Source organism: Equus asinus, chromosome 2 (assembly GCF_041296235.1).
Source record: "Equus asinus isolate D_3611 breed Donkey chromosome 2, EquAss-T2T_v2, whole genome shotgun sequence".
NCBI lineage: Eukaryota > Metazoa > Chordata > Mammalia > Perissodactyla > Equidae > Equus > Equus asinus.
The window spans coordinates 133,212,285-133,232,518 of NC_091791.1; the positions used below are offsets into that span (position 1 = coordinate 133,212,285).

General features: G+C 39.9%; 2 protein-coding genes and 1 non-coding gene across 9 annotated transcripts in view; 2 read left to right on the forward strand and 1 right to left on the reverse strand.

Annotated features, from left to right (window-relative positions):
- Positions 1 to 356: 356 nt before the first annotated feature.
- TIPIN (TIMELESS interacting protein) lies at positions 357 to 13,131 on the forward strand. 4 transcript variants are annotated; one of them, XM_014856203.3, is made up of 8 exons: positions 357 to 492; positions 3,114 to 3,254; positions 3,380 to 3,458; positions 3,679 to 3,754; positions 6,191 to 6,313; positions 6,802 to 6,865; positions 10,755 to 10,964; positions 12,531 to 13,131. In XM_014856203.3, exons 2-8 carry the CDS (start codon positions 3,122 to 3,124, stop codon positions 12,719 to 12,721), a joined length of 876 nt encoding a protein of 291 aa, XP_014711689.2. In that variant the 5' UTR covers positions 357 to 492; positions 3,114 to 3,121; the 3' UTR covers positions 12,722 to 13,131. The 4 variants fall into 4 exon arrangements, with proteins under 4 accessions (XP_014711689.2, XP_070355709.1, XP_070355717.1 ...); XM_070499608.1 differs by lacking the exon at positions 357 to 492 and adding an exon at positions 802 to 1,233; XM_070499612.1 differs by lacking the exon at positions 357 to 492 and adding an exon at positions 1,266 to 1,404.
- Positions 7,310 to 7,443, forward strand: LOC123283642 (small Cajal body-specific RNA 14). The gene has a single exon (XR_006524318.1). It is a non-coding gene; the product is annotated as a small Cajal body-specific RNA 14 (non-coding RNA).
- A 1,516-nt stretch (positions 13,132 to 14,647) lies between the features above and the next one.
- The window catches only part of DIS3L (DIS3 like exosome 3'-5' exoribonuclease), a 28,018-nt gene continuing 22,431 nt past the window's right edge, over positions 14,648 to 20,234 (reverse strand). For all 4 annotated transcript variants that reach the window (XM_044764679.2, XM_070499575.1, XM_070499588.1 and 1 more), the window contains 6 exons: positions 18,676 to 19,209; positions 17,550 to 17,704; positions 17,276 to 17,454; positions 15,634 to 15,779; positions 15,078 to 15,252; positions 14,648 to 14,990 (listed from right to left, as the gene is read on the reverse strand). In XM_044764679.2, coding sequence (XP_044620614.2) covers positions 14,682 to 14,990; positions 15,078 to 15,252; positions 15,634 to 15,779; positions 17,276 to 17,454; positions 17,550 to 17,704; positions 18,676 to 19,209 — 1,498 coding nt within the window. In that variant the 3' untranslated portion in view covers positions 14,648 to 14,681. The remainder of the gene's footprint in view (positions 14,991 to 15,077; positions 15,253 to 15,633; positions 15,780 to 17,275; positions 17,455 to 17,549; positions 17,705 to 18,675; positions 19,210 to 20,234) is intronic.

The window sequence follows — 20,234 nt, forward strand, 5'->3', positions numbered from 1 at the left end:
TTTTTACCACTTCTTTTCTCAGCTCATTATTCAATAAACAATAAAACTACGTTCAAGGAATTCTTTTATTTACTCCGAGTAGGTAGTCTCTTATCAAATTCTGTTTTATCAAATTCTACCCTTTCTACTCCATCTGCAATCTAGCCTTCTAGAAAACCGAGACCTCTTTCCAAAGTCTAAAACGCCCAGAACGTACAAGACCTTTAAGCAAATAAGGAAGTTTAACTCCCCTGGGGCACTCAGGTGGGCGGAGTCGGGTGGGGGGGCGTGGCGGGAGGGGCGCGGTGGGTGGGGAACCCCCGGGAAGGCGGGGCCGGGCTGGGTGGGCGGTACCAGGGAGAGGCGAGGCCGGCTGACACCGCCCAGGTCCCGCGCAGATTTGGCGCGAAACACAGAGGGCTCTTCTCGCGGCGGGAACCTCCTGAGTCTCGCGAGAAGCGCGGTTCGCCCGCGCGTCCAGCCCCGCGCCGTGGCGGCTGCAGTCTGCGTGAGGTGAGAGTGGGCAGGCGTGCTCGCGAAGTTCCTGGGGGGGACAGGCGGCCGAGGGAGGCCGGCGGAGAAGCTGAGCAGCCGGGGAGCCGCAGGGAAGAACTGAGGAGGCTGGAGGACAGGCCCGAGGCGGAGCGGGGCTGGAGAGGAGGAGGCCTGCCCGCCGCCGTCCGCGGGGGAGGAGGCGGGGGACCAGTGGATGGGCACGTTGACTTCTCGGGCGGGTTTCCGGTCAGCGTCTCACGAGGGGGAGCGTTTTAGCGGGAGGGAGCGTGTGTCAAAGGCACGTTTCCATTGCCGTCTTCTGTCCAGGGCTCCTGAACGGACGCTGTCCCGTGAACGTGGAATGAATGAATGAAAGCGAAGCGGGACAGCGAGGACGAGGAGAAGGCGGGCGGAGCGGCATGGGCGGGACGTCGGGTGTCTTCAGGGTGGCCAGCAAGGGGGGACGTCGAGGCGGTCTGGTGGGACGCTCCTTGCCGCAAGGGCTGCTGTTGGATGACTCGGGAACCGTTAGACGTTGGACACCCAAGGGTCTGGGCGCCACTGTGGTTGCGATGTTAAATTCCTCGGGGAGTCTGAGGACTGGAGGAGGACGGAAGAGAATGTCATCGATGTCCAGGAAGAGACAGTGTGCGACCGCGGTCAGGAGAGAGAGACGGCTGTCTTCTGCGCTGCCGGTTATGGACAGCCCGCCTCATGCTCGGCCGCTTCCTCCCACTGCATCTTGCTACACTTAGTGTGGTTCGTGCCCTGTCGTCGGCCTCAACCGTGAACCCCATTTCCTCCCAGGGTCTTAACTGGAAGGGGCCACACGCACTTAGTGTAGACACGAAGCTACGTTAGATTGTGTCACCTCTACCTGCCTTTGCAGTTTTGAAAATCTGTGGTTCTGCAACCTGACTCGAAGATACAGTGGGTCATCAGGAGTTGATACTTTGCTTTGTTTTCATGTACTTATGGTCATGGAAATTTAGAATTGGAGAGGGTTTAGAGATTATCTGGCTCCCGCACTTTTATAGTTTTGGGGAAGCTTTGGAATTCTTTTCTTCATTCCTTCATTCAACAAATATTTATTGAGCACCTGCTGTGTACCGGCCGGGGCATACAGTGGTGGAGCACAGGGATCCCGCTGGTCTGCCCTTTTAGAGCTGCCATCTAGTAAGGGAGACAAACACTAATCGGATAATCACAAATAGAACCTGAGATTGAAACTGCCTAAGTGCTGTGAAAGTCATACTTGGCACTTTGGATGTGTATTGTAGGAGGATTTAATTTAGAGAAATTGAGGCAGACGTTTCTGAGGAGGTGGTAGTTGAGGTCTGAAAGAGATTAGTAGCTGGGAAGAGCCTTCAAGATAGGAAACAGCCTTTGCAAAGGTCTAGTGGCCTGAGGGATTTGGCTGTTTCAAAGAACTGAAAGCAAAGGGCTCAGAGAGTGGTGTGGAGTGAGGCTGGAGAACTAGGAAGGTGACAACCCATGCAGGGCCTTGGAGTTTAATCATTAACAGCAGTAGGGAGCCTTTGAGATATTTGAGCCAAGTGATAATGTGATCAACTTTGTATTTGCAAAGGTTCAATCTAGCTATAAGATGGAGGATGGATTGAAAAAGGCGAAAGTGGATGGGAGTAATGGAGTAAATCCAAGCAAGAAATGTTAGGAAGTGGTTGTGGAGATCGGGAGAAATGGACGGACTCATGTTTAGGAAGTAAAAACGACTGGATATGGAGGGTGGGGGAAGTGTTAAGGATGACTTGTGGTTTCTGACTTGCATAGCTGGATAGATGTCTTTCAGTGAACTGGGAAAATTTAGAAGTTCGATTTTGTACATGATGAGTTATAGGTACCTTTGACAAATTTTAGAGAAGTAGAGATCTAGAGCTCAGATTTGATGCCTAGGGTGGGGGAAAAATTACTGAGTCATCTGTAAATGATTATTAAAGCCAAGGGCATAAATGAGTGAAGAGGGCCTAGGATGGAGTCTTGGGTACTAACTGACTAGGTTAGAGGAAGACGAGTCTGCAGAGAAGATGTAGGAGTGTCCAGAAAGGGAGGAAAGTCAGGTGAGTACTGTGTTTGAGAAGTCAAGGAAGATAACTTTTCGAGAAAAAGGAGCTCATGAAAAGTGTCAGATGTTGCTGAGAGGTCAGGTAAGATGGTATTGAAAAGCATTCTTTCAGGTGATCAACCTGAGGGTTATTTCCCTTTCTTCAAAGGAAACCTTACCTAGAAGACCAATATATAGACAGGTTTTTTTAGAAAGCTGCTCTGGTTGAAGTGGGGGTGAGGTACCTGTGTTCTGCCTATTTGACATCCATTTGGACCACAGTTTGAAACCTTCTGAAAAGTCAGAATCACCATGGGGGAACTCAACAGTTGAGGTAAAATGGTTTGCTCAAAATCGTATAGTTCTTTAGTGGTAGGGTGTACATGAGAACTCACCACTTCTCATTTATATATAGCCCAGTTCTTTTTTTCATAACTGTTATCGTCTCTACTTCTTTTCGTGATATGTGAGTTTGAAATATGGTTTGACTGAAACATGCATTTTGCTGCAGGTAGAACTTGACTGTAATAAGAAGACTACTTGGATGAATAAACATGTTTCCTTTTTTTTCCTGTAGAGGAGAAGATGCTGGAACCACAGGACCGTGGCTTGATTGACCTGCCAGATTATGAGCATGTAGAAGATGAAACTTTTCCTCCTTTTCCACCTCCAGCTTCTCCAGGGAGGGAAGATGGTGAAGGAGCCGAACCTGATGAAGGTCTGTATAGAGTTCCAAAAAAAGTGTCCACGTTCAGTTATCCATCTGTCAGCTTAGAAATGATGCATTTTATAAATGGGGCTTCGATTATTTGTGTAATATTAACTCTTGGTATATTTCACCAGAGTCGGGGAGGGGAGCGCCTGTTCCTGTGCCTCCAAAGAGAACACTTAAAAGGAACATACCCAAGCTGGATGCTCAGAGGTACATTTACTATTTCCTTAAAGTTATACTTTTCTTTACATCCTTTTTTTTTTTTAAATTTCTTCTGTTACAAGCTTTTGGTGGGATGATTTGGAGATCAGATATTTCTAAAGACCTTTTTTTTTTTTTCAGTTCAGCAGATAGTATTTTTTCTTTTTATAGTCTTGGTTTGGCCTCAGTGGCTCTAGAAAACTTCAAATTCACACATTTCTGTTCACAGATTACTTTCAGAGAGAGGGCTTCCAGCATTAAGGCATGTGTTTGATAAAGCAAAATTCAAGGGTAAAGGTCATGAGGTAAGAAATGTCTGATTTTTATTTTAGACCTTTGTTTTTTAAAATATCGGTAAAACTGTGGGGCCATTATCCTGTTCTTAGGAATCTTAGAATGTTTCCCAAATGCTGTCATTCATCGTCATCTCCCTTGAGAAACTGACTTAGTGCAAAGGGCACTGTTTGAGGAATCAGAAGACGTGTCTTATGGTCTCATTTTTGACACTGTGTGGCTTTAGGAAAGTCACATCTGGGTCTTTAAGCCTGAGTTTGTACTTTATAATTTCAAGGAGTAAAATTTACTTTGTCTACCTCAAAGAGTGATTTTAAGCTTTATGAGAGCAAGGACTTTACCTGTATTGATCACTTATGTGTCCCTAAGATATGACACAGTCCCTGGTTCATAATAAGTATCAGTTAAGTTTTGTTGAAAAATGAGGACATTTAAGAACTGTCAATCACTGTACAAATGTACATTTTAAAATTCTCTTATCTTTGAATGATGTGTAGTGGAGATTCAGTTTTTTGCAGATGGTATCTTTATAGAGCTTTGCAGTTTGTGAGGTATTTTCAAATATATTCTTTAATTCTCAACATGTGGGGTAGGTGTTGGTCCCAGTATCTAGTTAAGGAAACTGAGTTTTAGGGTTGTAAGTGTCCAATGCCAACAGTTAAGGGCAGAGCCTAGACTTCCTGTTTCATAGCCCAGTTAGAATAACGTTAATGTAACAACAAGCACCATCTTGGTGTGATATGCAGGATAACTGAAAAGAGGGAAAAGGCTGGAGGCAGACAGCAGTTCAGAGGCTGTTGCTTTACCAGGGGAACAAGGTGAAAATACCCTGGAAGGGTAGTAGCAGAGAGATGAACAACATATAGTACTTACAGGTGACCGGATATAGGGAGGTAAAAAGGGAGTCAAAAACAGCCCCAAGATTTCAAACCTGGGAGGCTGAAGAATTATAGTACATTTGCTCATCTTCACTGGACAGGAAGAGAGAATATAGACTGTCCTGTTTTGCCATAAAACTGAGCGTAAATCAGGATATTTAAAAACCATAGCCAGCTCAGTTGATTCGTTGCCCTTTTTGGAATTTTCAGGTAATAATGATGAATTGGTGCTTTGAATTTATGAAGTTTTCCTCGTTGTCATAATAAGCACTTGATTAAAATAAATAAACTTGTGTGAAGGATAAGTGTTTGTGTTTCTTCACTGGGTGAGGGTAGGCTCTGAGAAAGTTTACTCTTATCCAGTCTTCTGTACTTTGCCCTTGAAGATTCTTACAGTTTATCACAAGGTTGAATCCTCACTGCTTTTTTCTTCATGTATGACTCAGCATTTGCCACTGTCTTTAGCTGTTTGTCTTCTTGTGTCCCTTGGGTTTAACAGGACATTGTGAGGTGGCTGACCAGCTTACCCCCAAAAATTGGAAAATGATCTTAAGTGATTGAATTTTTAAAAGAACTCTATCTTTATTAACAGAATGAGAATGATAAGACATTATTCTCTCAGCATTACATATTTAGTCATTGGTAGAGTTGATTGTCTCAGCCATTGTTGGCTTGTTAGACAAGCAAGATCATATAACAACAGCAATAACAGCCAACATTTGAGTGCCTGCTTTGTGTCAGGCACTTTACTTGTATTGCTTAATCCTCATAACAACCCTGTGGGTATGCATATTATTATTCTCATTTTGTACATGAAGAAAAAGGTACAGAGAGATAAAGTGATTTGTTGAAAGTCACACAGCTATTAAGTGGTAGAATTGAGATTTGAATCCATGCAGTCCTATCCAGAGCCTGTGCTTTTAACCACTCTCCTTTTTCAATACTGTTAAGAGAAGAATAAAATATTTTGCAATAAAACCAGGAATTTGGAACTTTTCTCATTCATTAGTCCCGTATATTAAACTTTGTTTTCCATTTTATTTTTTAAAAACTTTAATGTTAAATTGAAATTTCATGTGTAGAGAAGTATTGTGGTCTGAGAATGTTTGAACTACTCTTGCTAGTGTTTGGTACTTTGACCTTGGGATTTTTAAATGTATTTTCACAGTGCTGAATTCTCAGTGCTTTCTTCTCTATATGGTTTAGGGACCTGTCTCTTTGTTTAGTTATTCCCAAGAGCTATCTTGACATTTTATTAAAACTTATTCTCAAGTATTACTGTGCAGTTCTGAGAAGACGCACCTGACTATCTTTTAACTTTTTAAGTTTTCGCACTGAGTTTTTTTCCTCTGATTTTTAAATATCTGTATCCAGTGCTCTTTTAGACTGCAGTCCTCTAACCCCTTAATAAATATTTTTCTTCTTGAAGTTTCTTCTGAAAGTTTCTTGATCTTATAAAATATAAAATGACACCAGTGACTTTGGCATTACTATTCAATTCTAGAATCTGCTGACAAGGTCACTGTGAGAATGAGTCTTCTCTTTAGCATTTTTATTTTTATGTGCCAGGCTGAAGACTTGAAGACGCTCATCAGACACATGGAGCACTGGGCACATCGGCTATTCCCTAAACTGCAATTTGAGGATTTTATTGACAGAGTTGAATACCTGGGAAATAAAAAGGAAGTTCAGGTAGGTGTTGAGATTGTTATGAATATCATTCTCAGTGCTAAATAGTACAAGGAGAGGGGCTGGCCCCGTGGCCGAGTGGTTAAGTCCGTGCGCTCCGCTGCAGGCGGCCCAGTGTTTCGTTGGTTCGAATCCTGGGCACGGACATGGCACTGCTCATCAAACCACGCTGAGGCAGCATCCCACATGCCACAACTAGAAGGACCCACAACGAAGAATACACAACTATGTACTGGGGGGCTTTGGGGAGAAAAAGGAAAAAATAAAATCTTTAAAAAAAAAAAAATAAAAAAAATAAATAGTACAAGGAGAGATTTAGTTGAAGCCAAGTAGCTGTTTGGGGTCTTCATTTTGAAATTTGTCTTGGTAGAAAAAAGGAAAATTAATAGTAGTTACTTGAAGAACAACGTTTTTGAAACTAAGAGTTGATAAATAACCATTTTCCCCCAAATATTATTGGTGAAAATGTAAAAATATCTCTTTATTTGCAGACTTGTTTAAAACGAATTCGACTTGATCTCCCTATTTTACATGAAGATTTTATTAGCAATAATGGTAAGACTATAGGTTTGTCTGCTTTATAACAATCTTGCTTTTAGAAGTGGATCTAGTTGGGGTAGGCGGTACTACGGGACTGGGTTCCCAGTCTGTACTGAGTATACATTAAAATACAGTCAGTAGGAATGAGTTAAAATGCCCTGGCACATCTGGAGTGTTGTCTGTGGTATTTGTTTCTTAAAGACATGGCTGAAAGGCTATTAAGAGAGGTAGTAAAAATATATTCAGCCATAGAGCATAAGCTTTTGAGAACTCTGATGGTGACCCATTGGTCCTTTGTAGTGTTTGTTCATACAAATGAATGACAAGATAGAGTGTTCATATACATGCCCACCGTTAAAAAAGTGGCTCTGGGCACTTAGGCAGAATAATTGGATGATGAATAGTTTACGTTTCACTTTGGGGCGTAGGGCTTGGACATGGGGCTTTGGGGGGAGCTCCGTGACTGGTCCTGGTGTTGATTGCTCTCGTCAGTTGTACGGTGCAACCATAGGCAGTCACACACATCAAAACATGGTTCCTGCCGACAGGGTCTGCAGAGTTATCAGATTCTCTGTGCGATGGCTCCATACATGTTTGTCTGTTTTTGTTTTTTAAACTTTTAATAGACGTGGTAGAAATACAGGCTGTATATAGAATCTCCCAAAGTTATTTATAAATTGCTTTTAAAAGTGTGGAGGATTGTCATTTAAGTAATCCAAGATTTAATTTTTTGGTAAGATATGGTGCGTTCTGATGGCATGGGATTTGGCATATGGAAAGGAGTTGGTTTTTTTTTAAATCCCTAAGCATACACCAATGGCATAGTTAGTGTATTCAGCAGCACTTTTGAGCTGCGTACTGCGTGCTCAAGGTTCAGGGATAAAGGATGCAAGGATTTTTGTTGAAGTTTACTAGCAAATTTTCATCTACCCTTTTTCAGTCAATTGATTTTCTTAAAAATTAATCAGGGCTTATATTTTTAAAAAATGTGTAGTCATATTACTCCTCAGCTCAAAGCCTTCTAGTGACTCCTTATTTCACTCAAAGTAAAGCCAAATTCCTTATAATGTCCCACTTGGCCCTACAGAATTTGTCCCTGTGTCCTCACCCCATTCCCCTTGCCGCTCTGACTGTATCTTTTACCGTTCCTCACTCGCAGTGCTTCAGCCGCACTTGCCTCCTGGCTGTGCCTTGAACCTTGCGGGCACATTTCCGTCCTAAGGCTTCTGCACTCTTGCACTCTGCCTTGGACACTGTCCTCGGTCCTAACTCCTGCCTCCAGATCTGCATGGCTAACTCTTAGCCTCTTCAAACTGTGCTTAAATGTCAACTCAGTGAAGTCTTCCCGACCACGCAGTTAGTTGTATCCCTTCCCTCATTCCTGGTTCCTCTATGCTTTTTTTTCATAACACTTATTTCCTTTAATTATTATGTAGTTTGCTTCTGTACTAGTTTATGTATACCGAAGTGATGGCGTCCTATAGAGCATTGAATATTTTTGACTTCAGCTTCTTTGCCACAGTAGCTTGCCTATGAAGGTTGCAGTGAATTAATTTCAAGTGTGGTTCTAATTTTTTTCTAATCCCACTTTTATCCTAGTCAATGCCCTATCAGTGGTTATATTTATATTGTTTTTCCATAAAACATTGTTATATTAAAGAGGTCATTTACTATTAAAGGTGTCTTTCCTTTCATGGCCCATAAAAGGAGTAGTTCTTTATTTATTTCATTACTATTAAATCAGAATCCTGTAAGGCGAAGCATATTAGGAATATATATAAAAATATATGCCCTATATATATATATTGCATAATTGGTTCTAATACTTGTTTCTTAACTTGTCCAGCAATGTTCTCTACACGTACTCCATCCATATTTCCTGACAAAGGAATGCATTTTAGTTTCTTGCCACATTTTTTTCCATGTCAGGAAGGAAAAGTGTATGGCTTTTTTTGTTTTTGTTTTTTGAGGAAGATTAGCCCTGAGCTACCATCTGCTGCCAATCTTCCTCTTTTTGCTGAGGAAGACTGGCCCTGAGCTAACATCCCTGCCCATCTTCCTCTACTTTATATGTGGGATGCCTACCACAGCATGACCTGATAAGTGGTGCGTAGGTCCACTCCTGCGATCTGAACAAGCGGACCCCGGGCCGCCAAAGCAGAGTGGTCGAATTTAACCGTTACGACACTGGGTTGGCCCACAAACTGTATGGCTTTTTATCTTTCACTATTAAGGAAGAAACCTCAAATGGGATTTGGGTTGTAAAAGGCTGGTAAAAATATCCTATGATTTTTAAACCTCACTGGAATAATTGTAGAAGTTTATCTTTGTGTCTTAAATGTTTTGTTAGTTGTGATGGTTTTTACTGTCATTAGCTAGTACCTCAAGGCACAGTATATAGATTGGACAAGGATAATATGTATAAATTCGTATTTCAAATGGTGGTCTTAATGATATAAATCTTTTGTTTTGCCTACTTGTCAGATATGATGAGGTTGTCATGTTTTTTAACCCCGTAAAGTGAATGGTGTAGAGAGAAGGTGAAATGTCAGCTTTGCCATTTTCTTGGTCTTGCTTGTGCTTCTATTATCTTCTGCCAACAGGCGTTTCGTTTTTTGCAAAAATCTTTTTAAGCTACCACTTGTGCATTTCGTTGGGATTGTTTTGGTTAAAACTAGATAGTCTGTCAGTCTGCTTAACTGGGCAGTTAGAATCAGCTCTAAGTCTCAATGTGCTGAAATTAAAAAAGGAGTGAGGGCCCGACTCCCCCACCCTTGCACAGTGTGGAGCTGCCTTTAAGGTAGCTCGCACACCAGACCATAACTGTCACATGGATAAGAGAGAGTTCATCAGTGTCAATCCTTATTTTAAAAATAAGCTAGTAAAACTTAATTTTTCTTAATTTTTTTTTAAAGATTGGCACCTGAGCTAACATCTGTTGCCAGTCTTCTTTTCTTCTTCCTCTTCCTCCTCCTCCTCCTCTTTCTCTTCCTCCTCCTCCTCCTCTTCCTCCTCCGCCCTTCTCCCCCTCCCCCCCCAACTCTCCCTCTCCCCCTCCTCTTCTTCCCCACCCAAAACCCCCCAGTACATAGTTGTATACCCTAATTGTGAGTGCCTCTGGCTGTGTTATGTGGGATACCACCTCAGCATGGCCTGATGAGTGGTGCCACATCCACACCCAGGATCCAAACCCATGAAACTCTGGGCTGGCGAAGCAGAGCACATGAACTTAACCACTCGGCCACAGGGCCGGCCCCAATTTTTCTTAGTTCTTAAGTGAAATATAAGTTGATCTAATATTTACTTTCCATACCACTGTGGATCATTTTAGGGGCATTGTACTTTGAGATAACTAGTGTACAGGACTTTAAGAATTTATTAAGACTAATAATGTAGAGAGCACTGAATTTTAAAAAAATTAACTTGGAAATATGTCCACAGATCTCTAATTTCTCTTCCTTTTTCACTTTGTGTCTAGCTTTTACCCTATTAAGAAAAATAGCCTATATATAATTATTACTGTTTCATATAGACACTGTGGCAAGCTATTAAAATGCTTTTGTTTAATGCAAAACAAGAATATGCCTTGGATTCTTTAAGTTCTTTTATTAGCCCAAGCATAAAATATTTCTAATCATAACTCAGAACTTTTGCTTTCCATTCATGCATATTTTTAAACTATTATTTCCATTTGAGTTATAACGCCTCTTGAAAGTGATTTATAAATATTCCTTTTACTTGTTTGAATCAAACATGTATTTGTAATGTTCTCATACCTCACAAAGTGTTTCTTAAGGTCTGGCACCTTATCACTTTAAACTGGCTTTCAGTTAATAGCGGCATAAGCTCTTTTTCTGGCTAGTTTAACACTACAGATGTACTAACTTTTTCTTTTCTACTGCAGATGAAGTAAGGGAAAATAATGGCCATGATGTAACTGCTACTGAATTAGATCCCTTTTTGACAAACTCATCAGAAAGTGAGAAGTTTGCTTTTGAGTCCAGTAGAAGCCTAACAGAAGAGCAACAACAAAGAATTGAGAGAAACAAACAACTGGCCTTGGAAAGAAGGCAGGCGGCAAAGCTACTGAGTAATAGTCAGTCTCTAGGAAATGGTAAATTTTATGCTGGCTTTTATTTGCTAACATTAATATATCAAGGGCAGGTTAGAACTGTTTACTTCTGTACTATCCCCCCAAATAAAATAATTCTAGGAATAGAAAAATGTGATGTAGATATTAAGTTTGTGTATATTAGAGAAGGAGGGAGGGAGGGTTAAATAAGTCTAATGGTTTTCTGGATAGCTGAATACCTCTTAAAAAATTATTTTGATCATTTAAAATTGATTCTGACACTTTCAAAAACATATTCTTCCCTGACTCCTTAAAGCATATGACACATAATTTTATCTTTAGGATCATAATTACGAACATTAATTATTGTGCTGCTTTCCTAAACATAAAATGCCTTCGGCACCCATCAAGGATATTAGAACCATTTGCTGCCATGAATATGTCCTAAAATGCTTTTTTTATTTTTTTATTTTTTATTTTTTAAAGATTTTATTTTTTCCTTTTTCTCCCCAACGCCCCCCGCCCGGTACATAGTTGTGTATTCTTCGTTGTGGGTCCTTCTAGTTGTGGCATGTGGACGCTGCCTCAGCGTGGTCTGATGAGCAGTGCCATGTCCGCGTCCAGGATTCGAACCAACGAAACACTGGGCCGCCTGCAGCAGAGCGCGCGAACTTAACCACTCGGCCACGGGGCCAGCCCCCTAAAATGCTTTTTATTGCATTGTGTCACTTTTGTTGTTAGCTGTCAGTTTGCTTATGTGTTACATTCCCTTCTTTCTATTAAACTGCCTTAAAATTTGCTGTTTTTAAAATAGATTATGGGTTTGGAAACTAGACAACCAAAGCTATATTTTAAAATAATTTTGTTAAAACTGTATTTAAAAATAACTGCAAATGGGTTTTGAAGGAAGCAGGATTGCATACCTTTCTCAATTTCCAATACAGTTTTTCCTTCTGAAATGGGAAAATAAAGAGTTACAGTAAGGAGTGAAGATACCATGTTATAAAACAAGTTTTGCCCACGATAATAATTCTCAAGTAAAAAAATTAGTCAGTGTGACTACATTATCATGATTTTTTCCAATTAAAATGAAATTAATTTTTAATTTTAAAAATGAATGTTTTATTACTACCATGTGAAGAATTACATGAAGACACAACTATTGTTGATGGCAGTGTCTTCCTTGCTGTCATTATCAAAGTATACCTGGCAATAAGCATTTTAAGGTTCATCTTCTATTTACAATATACAATCTTAAAATTTGCCCAAATAGAAGTATCTTAAATTTTTTTTATTCTACATCACTTTGATGTATAACTGTTAAAAGCATTTGATTTTAAAAAATTTTTGTCTAGTAGTTTTGATTTTGAATGAGAACAGTTGCATTTGGCTATGCGTTTGAGGTCAGTACCTTTCAACATTCTGGCATTTCTTAATGGATTTTATACATGTATAAAAATGGCTTTATTTGGAAGAAAGTGATCATAATTAACATTAACTAAAGTGACCATAGATTTCATTTGTACTGATGTAAGCTCCTGAAGAGATTTGTATTAGGTAAGACTGGATCAGGTGCTTATAATGAGTAATAATGATGATTTCTTTCAGACTTGTTAGGGAACACACCCAGGGCACAGATGGATGAAGAGGTTGACACAGGTGAGGATCAAGACGAGGAGCAGTCAGACGGCGTGGACAGAGGCCTTCTCGACAGTCCACTCAGTGCTGCTGCTGCCAGTACTGTGAATGAGGAGGAGGAGCCAAAAGGAGAGGAAACGCAACTGGACCACACCTTTTAAAATGTACAGTAGTGATTTGACGCTTCATCCGGAAAGGTACTTGAGAGTGGATAGGCCTCAACTAAGAGGAAATGTATTAACTTGCTATCCTCCAAATTTGAGATTACTCTGTATTGTTTACTCTTAGTGAAAATCCTTATGTAGTAAAAACTTGTGCAAATGCCTGTTTAAAATCTGGTATTTATAATTATACTTGTTTCTTATTAACTTTAGTTAAGTCTATTCTCTTTTGTATTTATTTTTATACAGATAGGACTTCATAAAAATGATTAGTAGTTAATAAACAGTTTCTGCTGCTAGTGTGCCATTGACTGCCTTGTTTTCACTAAATTGGGTGGTGTTTTAAGATGTAACTATATAATGAATATTAATTTCCATTTTTAAAAAAGAAATAAAAACCTTACAAACTATCTCTAGAGGCTTTATGAAAGTTTCTCATTGCTGTTCTGCAATTTTCACTTTTGGTAAAATGTTTGTGGCTTTTATATATATTTTGAGGAGTCATTTTAATGTTTAGGGGGTCACCTGAAAGGCTGGTATATTGCCTGACCTGCCCAGGTGCTAGGGAAGTTCAGATGCTCTTTGGTACCTTATTGACTAGTTGGAGAGAAACTTGCAGTTTCATGGGGAACACAGAGCGCCCAGGGTGGATTCACAAGAGACCTTTGAGTTGGTGGAAGAGATTCCAAGGATTGGGAAAAACATGTACAATAATGATACAGAAATGAAAATCTAGGAAATAAGAAAGATTTGGGAATGGTGACTATGAGGCTAGAAGCGTTTGGCCAGATGGTGAGAAGACCTGACTGGAGTTTGTTCTTGCCTGAGTTTATTAACTTGGTGGAGGAGGTAATTCCAGATAAGAAAGTACCATGTTGACAACCAAGTTTAAAGAAGGTCTAGTTCGTGGCAGGAGACAGATTCCCAGCCGGGAGAAGGAAAGGCAAAGCTAGTTTTTACAAACTAGGGGTTGGGAAACTTGCTTTTCGTGATGAAGATTGGCAGAGTGATGGTGCTAGAGTGGCTTCTATCCAAGAAGCTGGGACAAGCAGGCATCCTGTTCTCTTCAGGCATGCCGACTTCAGGTGGAAATGGAGAATGACAAGGATGTTTTGGCTGAAAGGCCAGGGTGTTGAGCACAAGAACATATGGGGCGAGGGGCGGTGTGCCCTGTAGGCTTGCTGGGGACTGGCATAGTGAAGGGCCAAGAGGCATAAGCCTCAGAGGATTGTGGTTTATTGCTGCTAATAGGGGATCAGCTAGAAGATGGAGCCCAGTCTCTTAAGATGCAACCAATGCCTAGAGAAACTGCTTCCTCAGAAGGGCCTGTTTTAGCCTCTGCTCACCCTCAAACTGGATTAGAAGAGAGGACTAAGAGAGGCCAATGCAACTTATCATGCGAGGAATACTCAGCAAAATGAGAAGGTGGAAAGGGAGGTTTCAAAGAACAGACCTTACCTGTGCATCCCACCCCACTCCCTATGCCCTGTCCCCAACTGGTGCTGGGGACAGCTGGGAAGGTTTGAGTCAAATAAAAACTATTCTTTAAAATGAGTTAGTGGACAGGACTAAGTCTTATTATCTGAAAGAGACTGAACAGGTAATCTGACAGATGTCAGAGGGGCCTACGATCCTAATGGCCCAGTGTAGCAATTACAGGAAAAATTAAAACTTACTTTTAAAGAGCGGATTTCAGGCAAGTTAAGCAAAAGAGATTGGCAACCTGACTTGAAAACCCACCATTCACTATCCACTTCTGAAAAATCAGTTTTGGTAGTAATCTAATTGCACCTTATTTAAGGCAACTTTAATGATGAGAAAACATTTTACACGTATGTGAAATATCTATCCAATCTCAATTGACTAGAATACTGAGTGACACAGAAAATTAGATGTTAATGTTGAAAAGAAGGCAAAACATTCAGATAAGACAAAGCTCCTTTAGTGAAGTAAGAGTATTTCATACTCCAGAACTGTTTGAAACATCCAGGAGAGCCAGGTCCCTGATTTCCTCCAGAAGGAGGTACAGGCTTCTCCCCTTTGTTTGGCAGTATTTTTGGTAATCTTCCTGAATGACGTTTACTTGGACTTCTTGGGCAAGCTGAGCTTCCTCCACGGATCTAGTTACTTCTTTCACTAACTCACTCTTTAGCAAGAGGGCGCTCTGATGGAAACATTCTGTGTCTGGTATCATGTATGGTTTGTTGCTTATTATTTCAAGCCTGATCGTATCCGAATGGCAACGTGAGGCCTGTACAGATATTCTCACCTATCACAGAGGAGAAAATGCACATTACTAAATCAAATTCTTTGTTCTTTACATTGAAACCAATACTCAATGTAAATAGAGACTTACTGTTACATGGTCAAACAAATGGAAAGTCACAGATGCCCCTTCTGTTGTGGTTGAGGTGATTTTGTTTTGAAATCGTTGAAGGGATCCTGGTTTCCATTCAGAACGACTGTCTGCGCCACATGAGATCACCAAACCATCTTTATTTTTTAGATAAGCAGCACCTTTGATTCCAAACCTGAATCATTGCCAGAATAAAAATGCAGAGGAAATGTATTCTTAGTATGCAGATCCCGTCTACTTATCTAGAATGTTAGTTTTTCTTCTAGATTAAAACTTTTCCTATGTTTTACCTTCAAATATTCATTTCATTCACCAGATAGAAACATATTTTGCTAAATAAGACAGTAAAATCCTATCCTAAGACTGATGCAGATGTGCTAGGCTCTAACCTTTTATACTTACATAGTGAATTGGATACTACATTATGAACGTGTGGTAACTACAAACAGTTGCTAAAATAAATATCTTAATAAATTATATCTAATGTACTGTTTGTGTTCTACACTTTTAGTTTAACTATGATTTCTTAACAACGATTGTGTTAGATGTAACATACCTTGGTATAAACACAAGCACACCATTTGTTCTAATTGAATAAATGACCCCATCAGATATGCAACGCTCCTCCGTTTCTGGGTCTTTGTCTTTAAAATACATGCACTGGAACAGCTCTGTAGACTGCTTCTGAGAATGCTGGGCTGCCTGTAAGAAGCACCACCCCAAAGCATGATGACCCCAGAAGAAACAGGGTTCCCACAGAAACAACGTCTCTAAAAAGGCTAGATTCCAGGAAACTATTAATTCAAATATTCTTCTCTATTAGGAATTAAATCAATTTTTGTGGGAACCTAACCATCCAGCATCATTCCCTCAAAAATGTCTTAGAAAATTAATTCATTAAAAAAACAAACTGCGGGGCCAGCCCGGTGGCGCAGCGGTTAAGTGCACACGTTCTGCTTCAGCAGCCCGGGGTTCACCAGTTCGGATCCCGGTACGGACATGGCCCGACTTGGCAAGCCATGTTGTGGCAGGCATCCCACATATAAAGTAGAGGAAGACGGGCACAGATGTTAGCTCAGGGCCAGTCTTCCTCAGCAAAAAGAGGATTGACAGCAGTTAGCTCAGGACTAATCCTCCTCAAAAAAAACCCCCCAAAAACCAAACTGTTATTTAGAACCCATTTACAGTTCATTCAGGTAGAGGAAAAGTATCCATATCTATGTCTCTACTGTCAAGTCTGTCCTACCAAAATCCTGTTGGTGGAAGTGTAAATTAGTACTACTATGCTGCGGGGCAATTGAGCAATACGTATCAAAGTTTCATTGGTGCACACCTTTGACTCAGCAATTCATTATCGCCAGGAATTTATCGAGGCAACGACACACAAGGATGTATACACAAGGACGGTTGTGAATTGGATTGCCTAGAACAGTGCTGCCCAATTAGATTGCCTAGAACTTTCTGCAGTGATGGAAATGTTCTATATATGTGTTGTCCCATAGGTACCAACTAGCCACACACGTCTACTGAGTAGAAATGTGGCTAGTGTGCCTGAGGAACTGAATTTTTAATTTTTTTAAATTTTAATTCAAATAGCCAACATAGCTAGTGGTTATAGTGCATAGCACAGAACTAGAACACTGGGTATAGAAAATTATATTAAACATTTAGGTAGTTTCTACTTTTCTGTATCATCAAATTGTTTAGTTCTATGCTGTACAATATTGTAGCCACTAGCAACAATATGAAATAGAATGCAAAGCAGCTTCTAAAACAATCATGTAACTATATTAACATGGGGTGCTATCAATAACAGATGTGTTGAGTGAAAAAAGGCAGATTTCAAACAGCAGCTATGGTGTAATATTTTTATAAATAAAAAGCATTGTCTAGCATTGCTAATAATGGTTATCTCTGGGTGGTAAAATGATATATGGTCTTTTACATTTCTTTATTTTGAGAAAAACATCTAACCTATTGTTAAATCTCCCAAATCTACATTGTTACTTCAGAATATTTATAAATGTATTACGAATTACTCAACTATAATTTTTCATGTTATTTCATTGGTTAGAATAATTCTAGAATTTGCCAGAACTTGCCAGAACATTTGGTACTTCATTCTACTACAAATAATTAAGCTGATATTCTTTTAGCAAAAGAGATGAGGGGTAAGAGAATTTAAAATCCCTTCTTACTCGGTTTCTGTTGTTGATATGTCTGCATAATTCCTCAAGATCTTTGTTACTGAACAAATTTTCCTTAATTTCCATTTTCTTATCTTTTGAAATGGCTGCCATTAACAATCGGTGTACTATAATATCTGAATATCTTCTTATTGGAGAAGTAAAGTGAGTATATTTATCTAATGCAAGACCTTCAAAAAGAAACCAAAAGATAGAAATTTTAAAAATATACTTTCAGCAACTTGCTCAAGGTTATGGCCATGCAAAGGAAAATTTTAATATTTACCATAATGATGGAACTCTTCCTCTGCACACGATCCAGTGGAGAAATACAGTGCATTAGACATGGCCTGTGTAGCCATAGATCGTAGCAACCTGTTTACGATGGGGTCATTGGGGTCATTTGCCTTATCCAGAGAATCAGCCAGTGTTTTGTTGGACCTGACCAAAAAATGGAAAAACTTTTATTTAGCTCCCAGTAATAATTTATAAGTCAACACCCAGTCTGAATACTTCCATCTGCCTGTAGTTAAATTTATTTTGGACACCTGTCAGAAGCAACTCTTTTCAACTATAGAGATATGGTTTGCTTTTAAAGTTTAAACAAAGAAGGTGTGTCAAAATTTAAATATGTTGCTTAAACAGTATAGAGCAATGTGCTGATACCTACAAGGTTCAGTTAGTCTTGGCACATAGTAGGTGGTCAAATACCTGAATTGAATTCCTAACACCCTTAACCTTAAACATTCTGTACAGGTCAAAGAATGGAGTTTTTCTTTTTTTAAATCAAGAATTATTGAACCAGAGGGAGTTAAAAACACAACTAAACTATCCCTGAGGTACACAAAGTAAAAAACCTAAATGATTTTCCTTTTTTTAAAGAGAAAGAGAGATACGAAGGACTCTATTTACTCCCAAATAATAATTTTTTTTTTAAAGACTGGCACCTGAGGTAACAAGTGTTGCCAATCTTTTTTTTCCCCCTGCTTTTTCTCCTCAAATCCCCCCAGTACACAGTTGTATATTTTAGTTGCGGGTCCTTCTAGTTGTGGCATATGGGACGCCGCCTCAGCACGTGAACTTAACCACTCCGCCATGGGGCCGGCCCCTGCATTTTTAAAGTACCGAAATAAATGGGATTACGTCTCAGTATTTGCCTAACGGGTAGATGAAATTAAACCGAGGATAATAGGTTCTTTTTCTGTATTACAAATTGTAGTACGTCAAAATTATGCCTAAATAAACTTGTGTTAATTTTAAGGCTCTATACCTACATTATAGTAAATGAAGAGAGCCAAGAAGTTTTCTATTTTTGGTCAAAGATCTGGCTGTCACATTTAAGAACTACTGTAAGATAAATAAATCTCCAGCACTCCCTTCCATTCCTCTTGTCCCTAGGAAAGAGGAATTACCGTGTGTCTATGACGAAACCTTTTGCTTTAGCACATTCTCGGAGTTCAGAGAAAAACTCCTGGTGTGGCGGAGGGTGTTGGCGCAAGAGGGCTTGATGAGGGAAGCTCTCCCAGATCTTCTTGGCTACCCAGTGGTTGGCCAGGATCATGCACTCAGCCACCGTCTCGTGGACCTCCAGGGGCTGCTTGGGGATGAGGTCATGAATGTTCTTTTTCTCGTCTAGCTGGACGCGAACCTCCACCCCTTCCAGTTCCAGGGCACCACAGTGGTCTCGTTTAGCTCGGACGTGGCGTGCTATGTCAGTCAGCTTTCCGATTGCCCACACTAACTCCTTGAGCCTGGCTTCTCTGCTTTTCTCATCCAAGTTTCTGAATTCTGGAATATCATCAACAATGCTGACGTTTCCATCCAGCAGTTCCTGGGCTGCTTCATAAAAGAGTTTATACGCTGATCGAATAATGGTTCTGCCATACCACACTTTCTTAATTTCATAGGAGGTTTTATCCAATTCCCACATGACGCTTACAGCATACCTACAAAACCAGTAACACTGACATCGTTATACAATTCTTCCATTTCTGAAGCGAGCAGACCCAGAACCTAAATGTAACTTGAAGGAAACGATATTGCTACAGGTTTCTGGTCTAATGTCTCAATCCAACACTAAATCAAAAAGTATTTAAAATTAAAACAACAAAGTTTGACTAGGGTCTGTTGAGCTCTGAGCAAATCTGCAATGAGTTTACATGTAATGTTACAAACCCTACCTTACAGTTCTCCATTTTCATTAGAAGAGCAGAGCACTCACAGAGGCGAGCCTGCTGGGCTCTCTAGGAAGGAATAGCAAGGCCTTTCAAATCCCACAGGATGACAGTGAATTGCGATATCAGTGTTGATGGCAGGTTAATTAGCAAAAAGTTCATTTTGTAAAGAAGCATTTTGCCACCAAATCACTCTGATTAAAAACATATACAACTTGTATAAAAAACAAAGGGCTAATTTTCCTAATACACAAAGAGCTCTCATAAATCAATTACTAATAGATCAAGAACTCAAAGGAAAAATGGGCAAGGAAGGTGAAATTGTTCACAGAAAAAGATACATAAATGACTGTTGAATGTCCAAAAAAAGTTTCATTTTATTCATAGTAGGAAAAATGTAAATTAAAACCTCAAAGATAGCATTTTGTCTACCAAATTGGCAAAGATAAAAAAACCCAGGATATTGTGCTGGCAGGGCTGTGGGGACACAAGCACTCTCCTCCACTGATGGTGGGATAGAACTGGTGCAACCTCTGTGCAGGGCAATTTGATTCTACCATCTAATCACAAATGCATTTACCCCTTGACACAGAAATTCCACTTCTGTGGATTTACCCTCTAGATATACCGTACTTTTAAAAATGTGAAATGACTTAAGTTTCAAGTAATTCAGTACAGTTTTGTTTGTAATAGCAAAAGATCGGAAACAATCCAAACTGCCATAGATAAGCAACTGTTATTAATGTGGAATGGTCTTCAAGATACATTGTTAAATTAAAAAAGATGCGTGAACAGCA

Coding starts and splice junctions, on each gene's coding strand:
- TIPIN (XM_014856203.3), top strand. CDS start 3,122: ATGCTGGAACCACAGGACCGTGGCTTGATTGACCTGCCAGATTATGAG. Junction 3,755..6,190: donor TCAAGGGTAAAGGTCATGAG/GTAAGAAATGTC, acceptor TTTATGTGCCAG/GCTGAAGACTTGAAGACGCT. Junction 10,965..12,530: donor TAGTCAGTCTCTAGGAAATG/GTAAATTTTATG, acceptor GATTTCTTTCAG/ACTTGTTAGGGAACACACCC.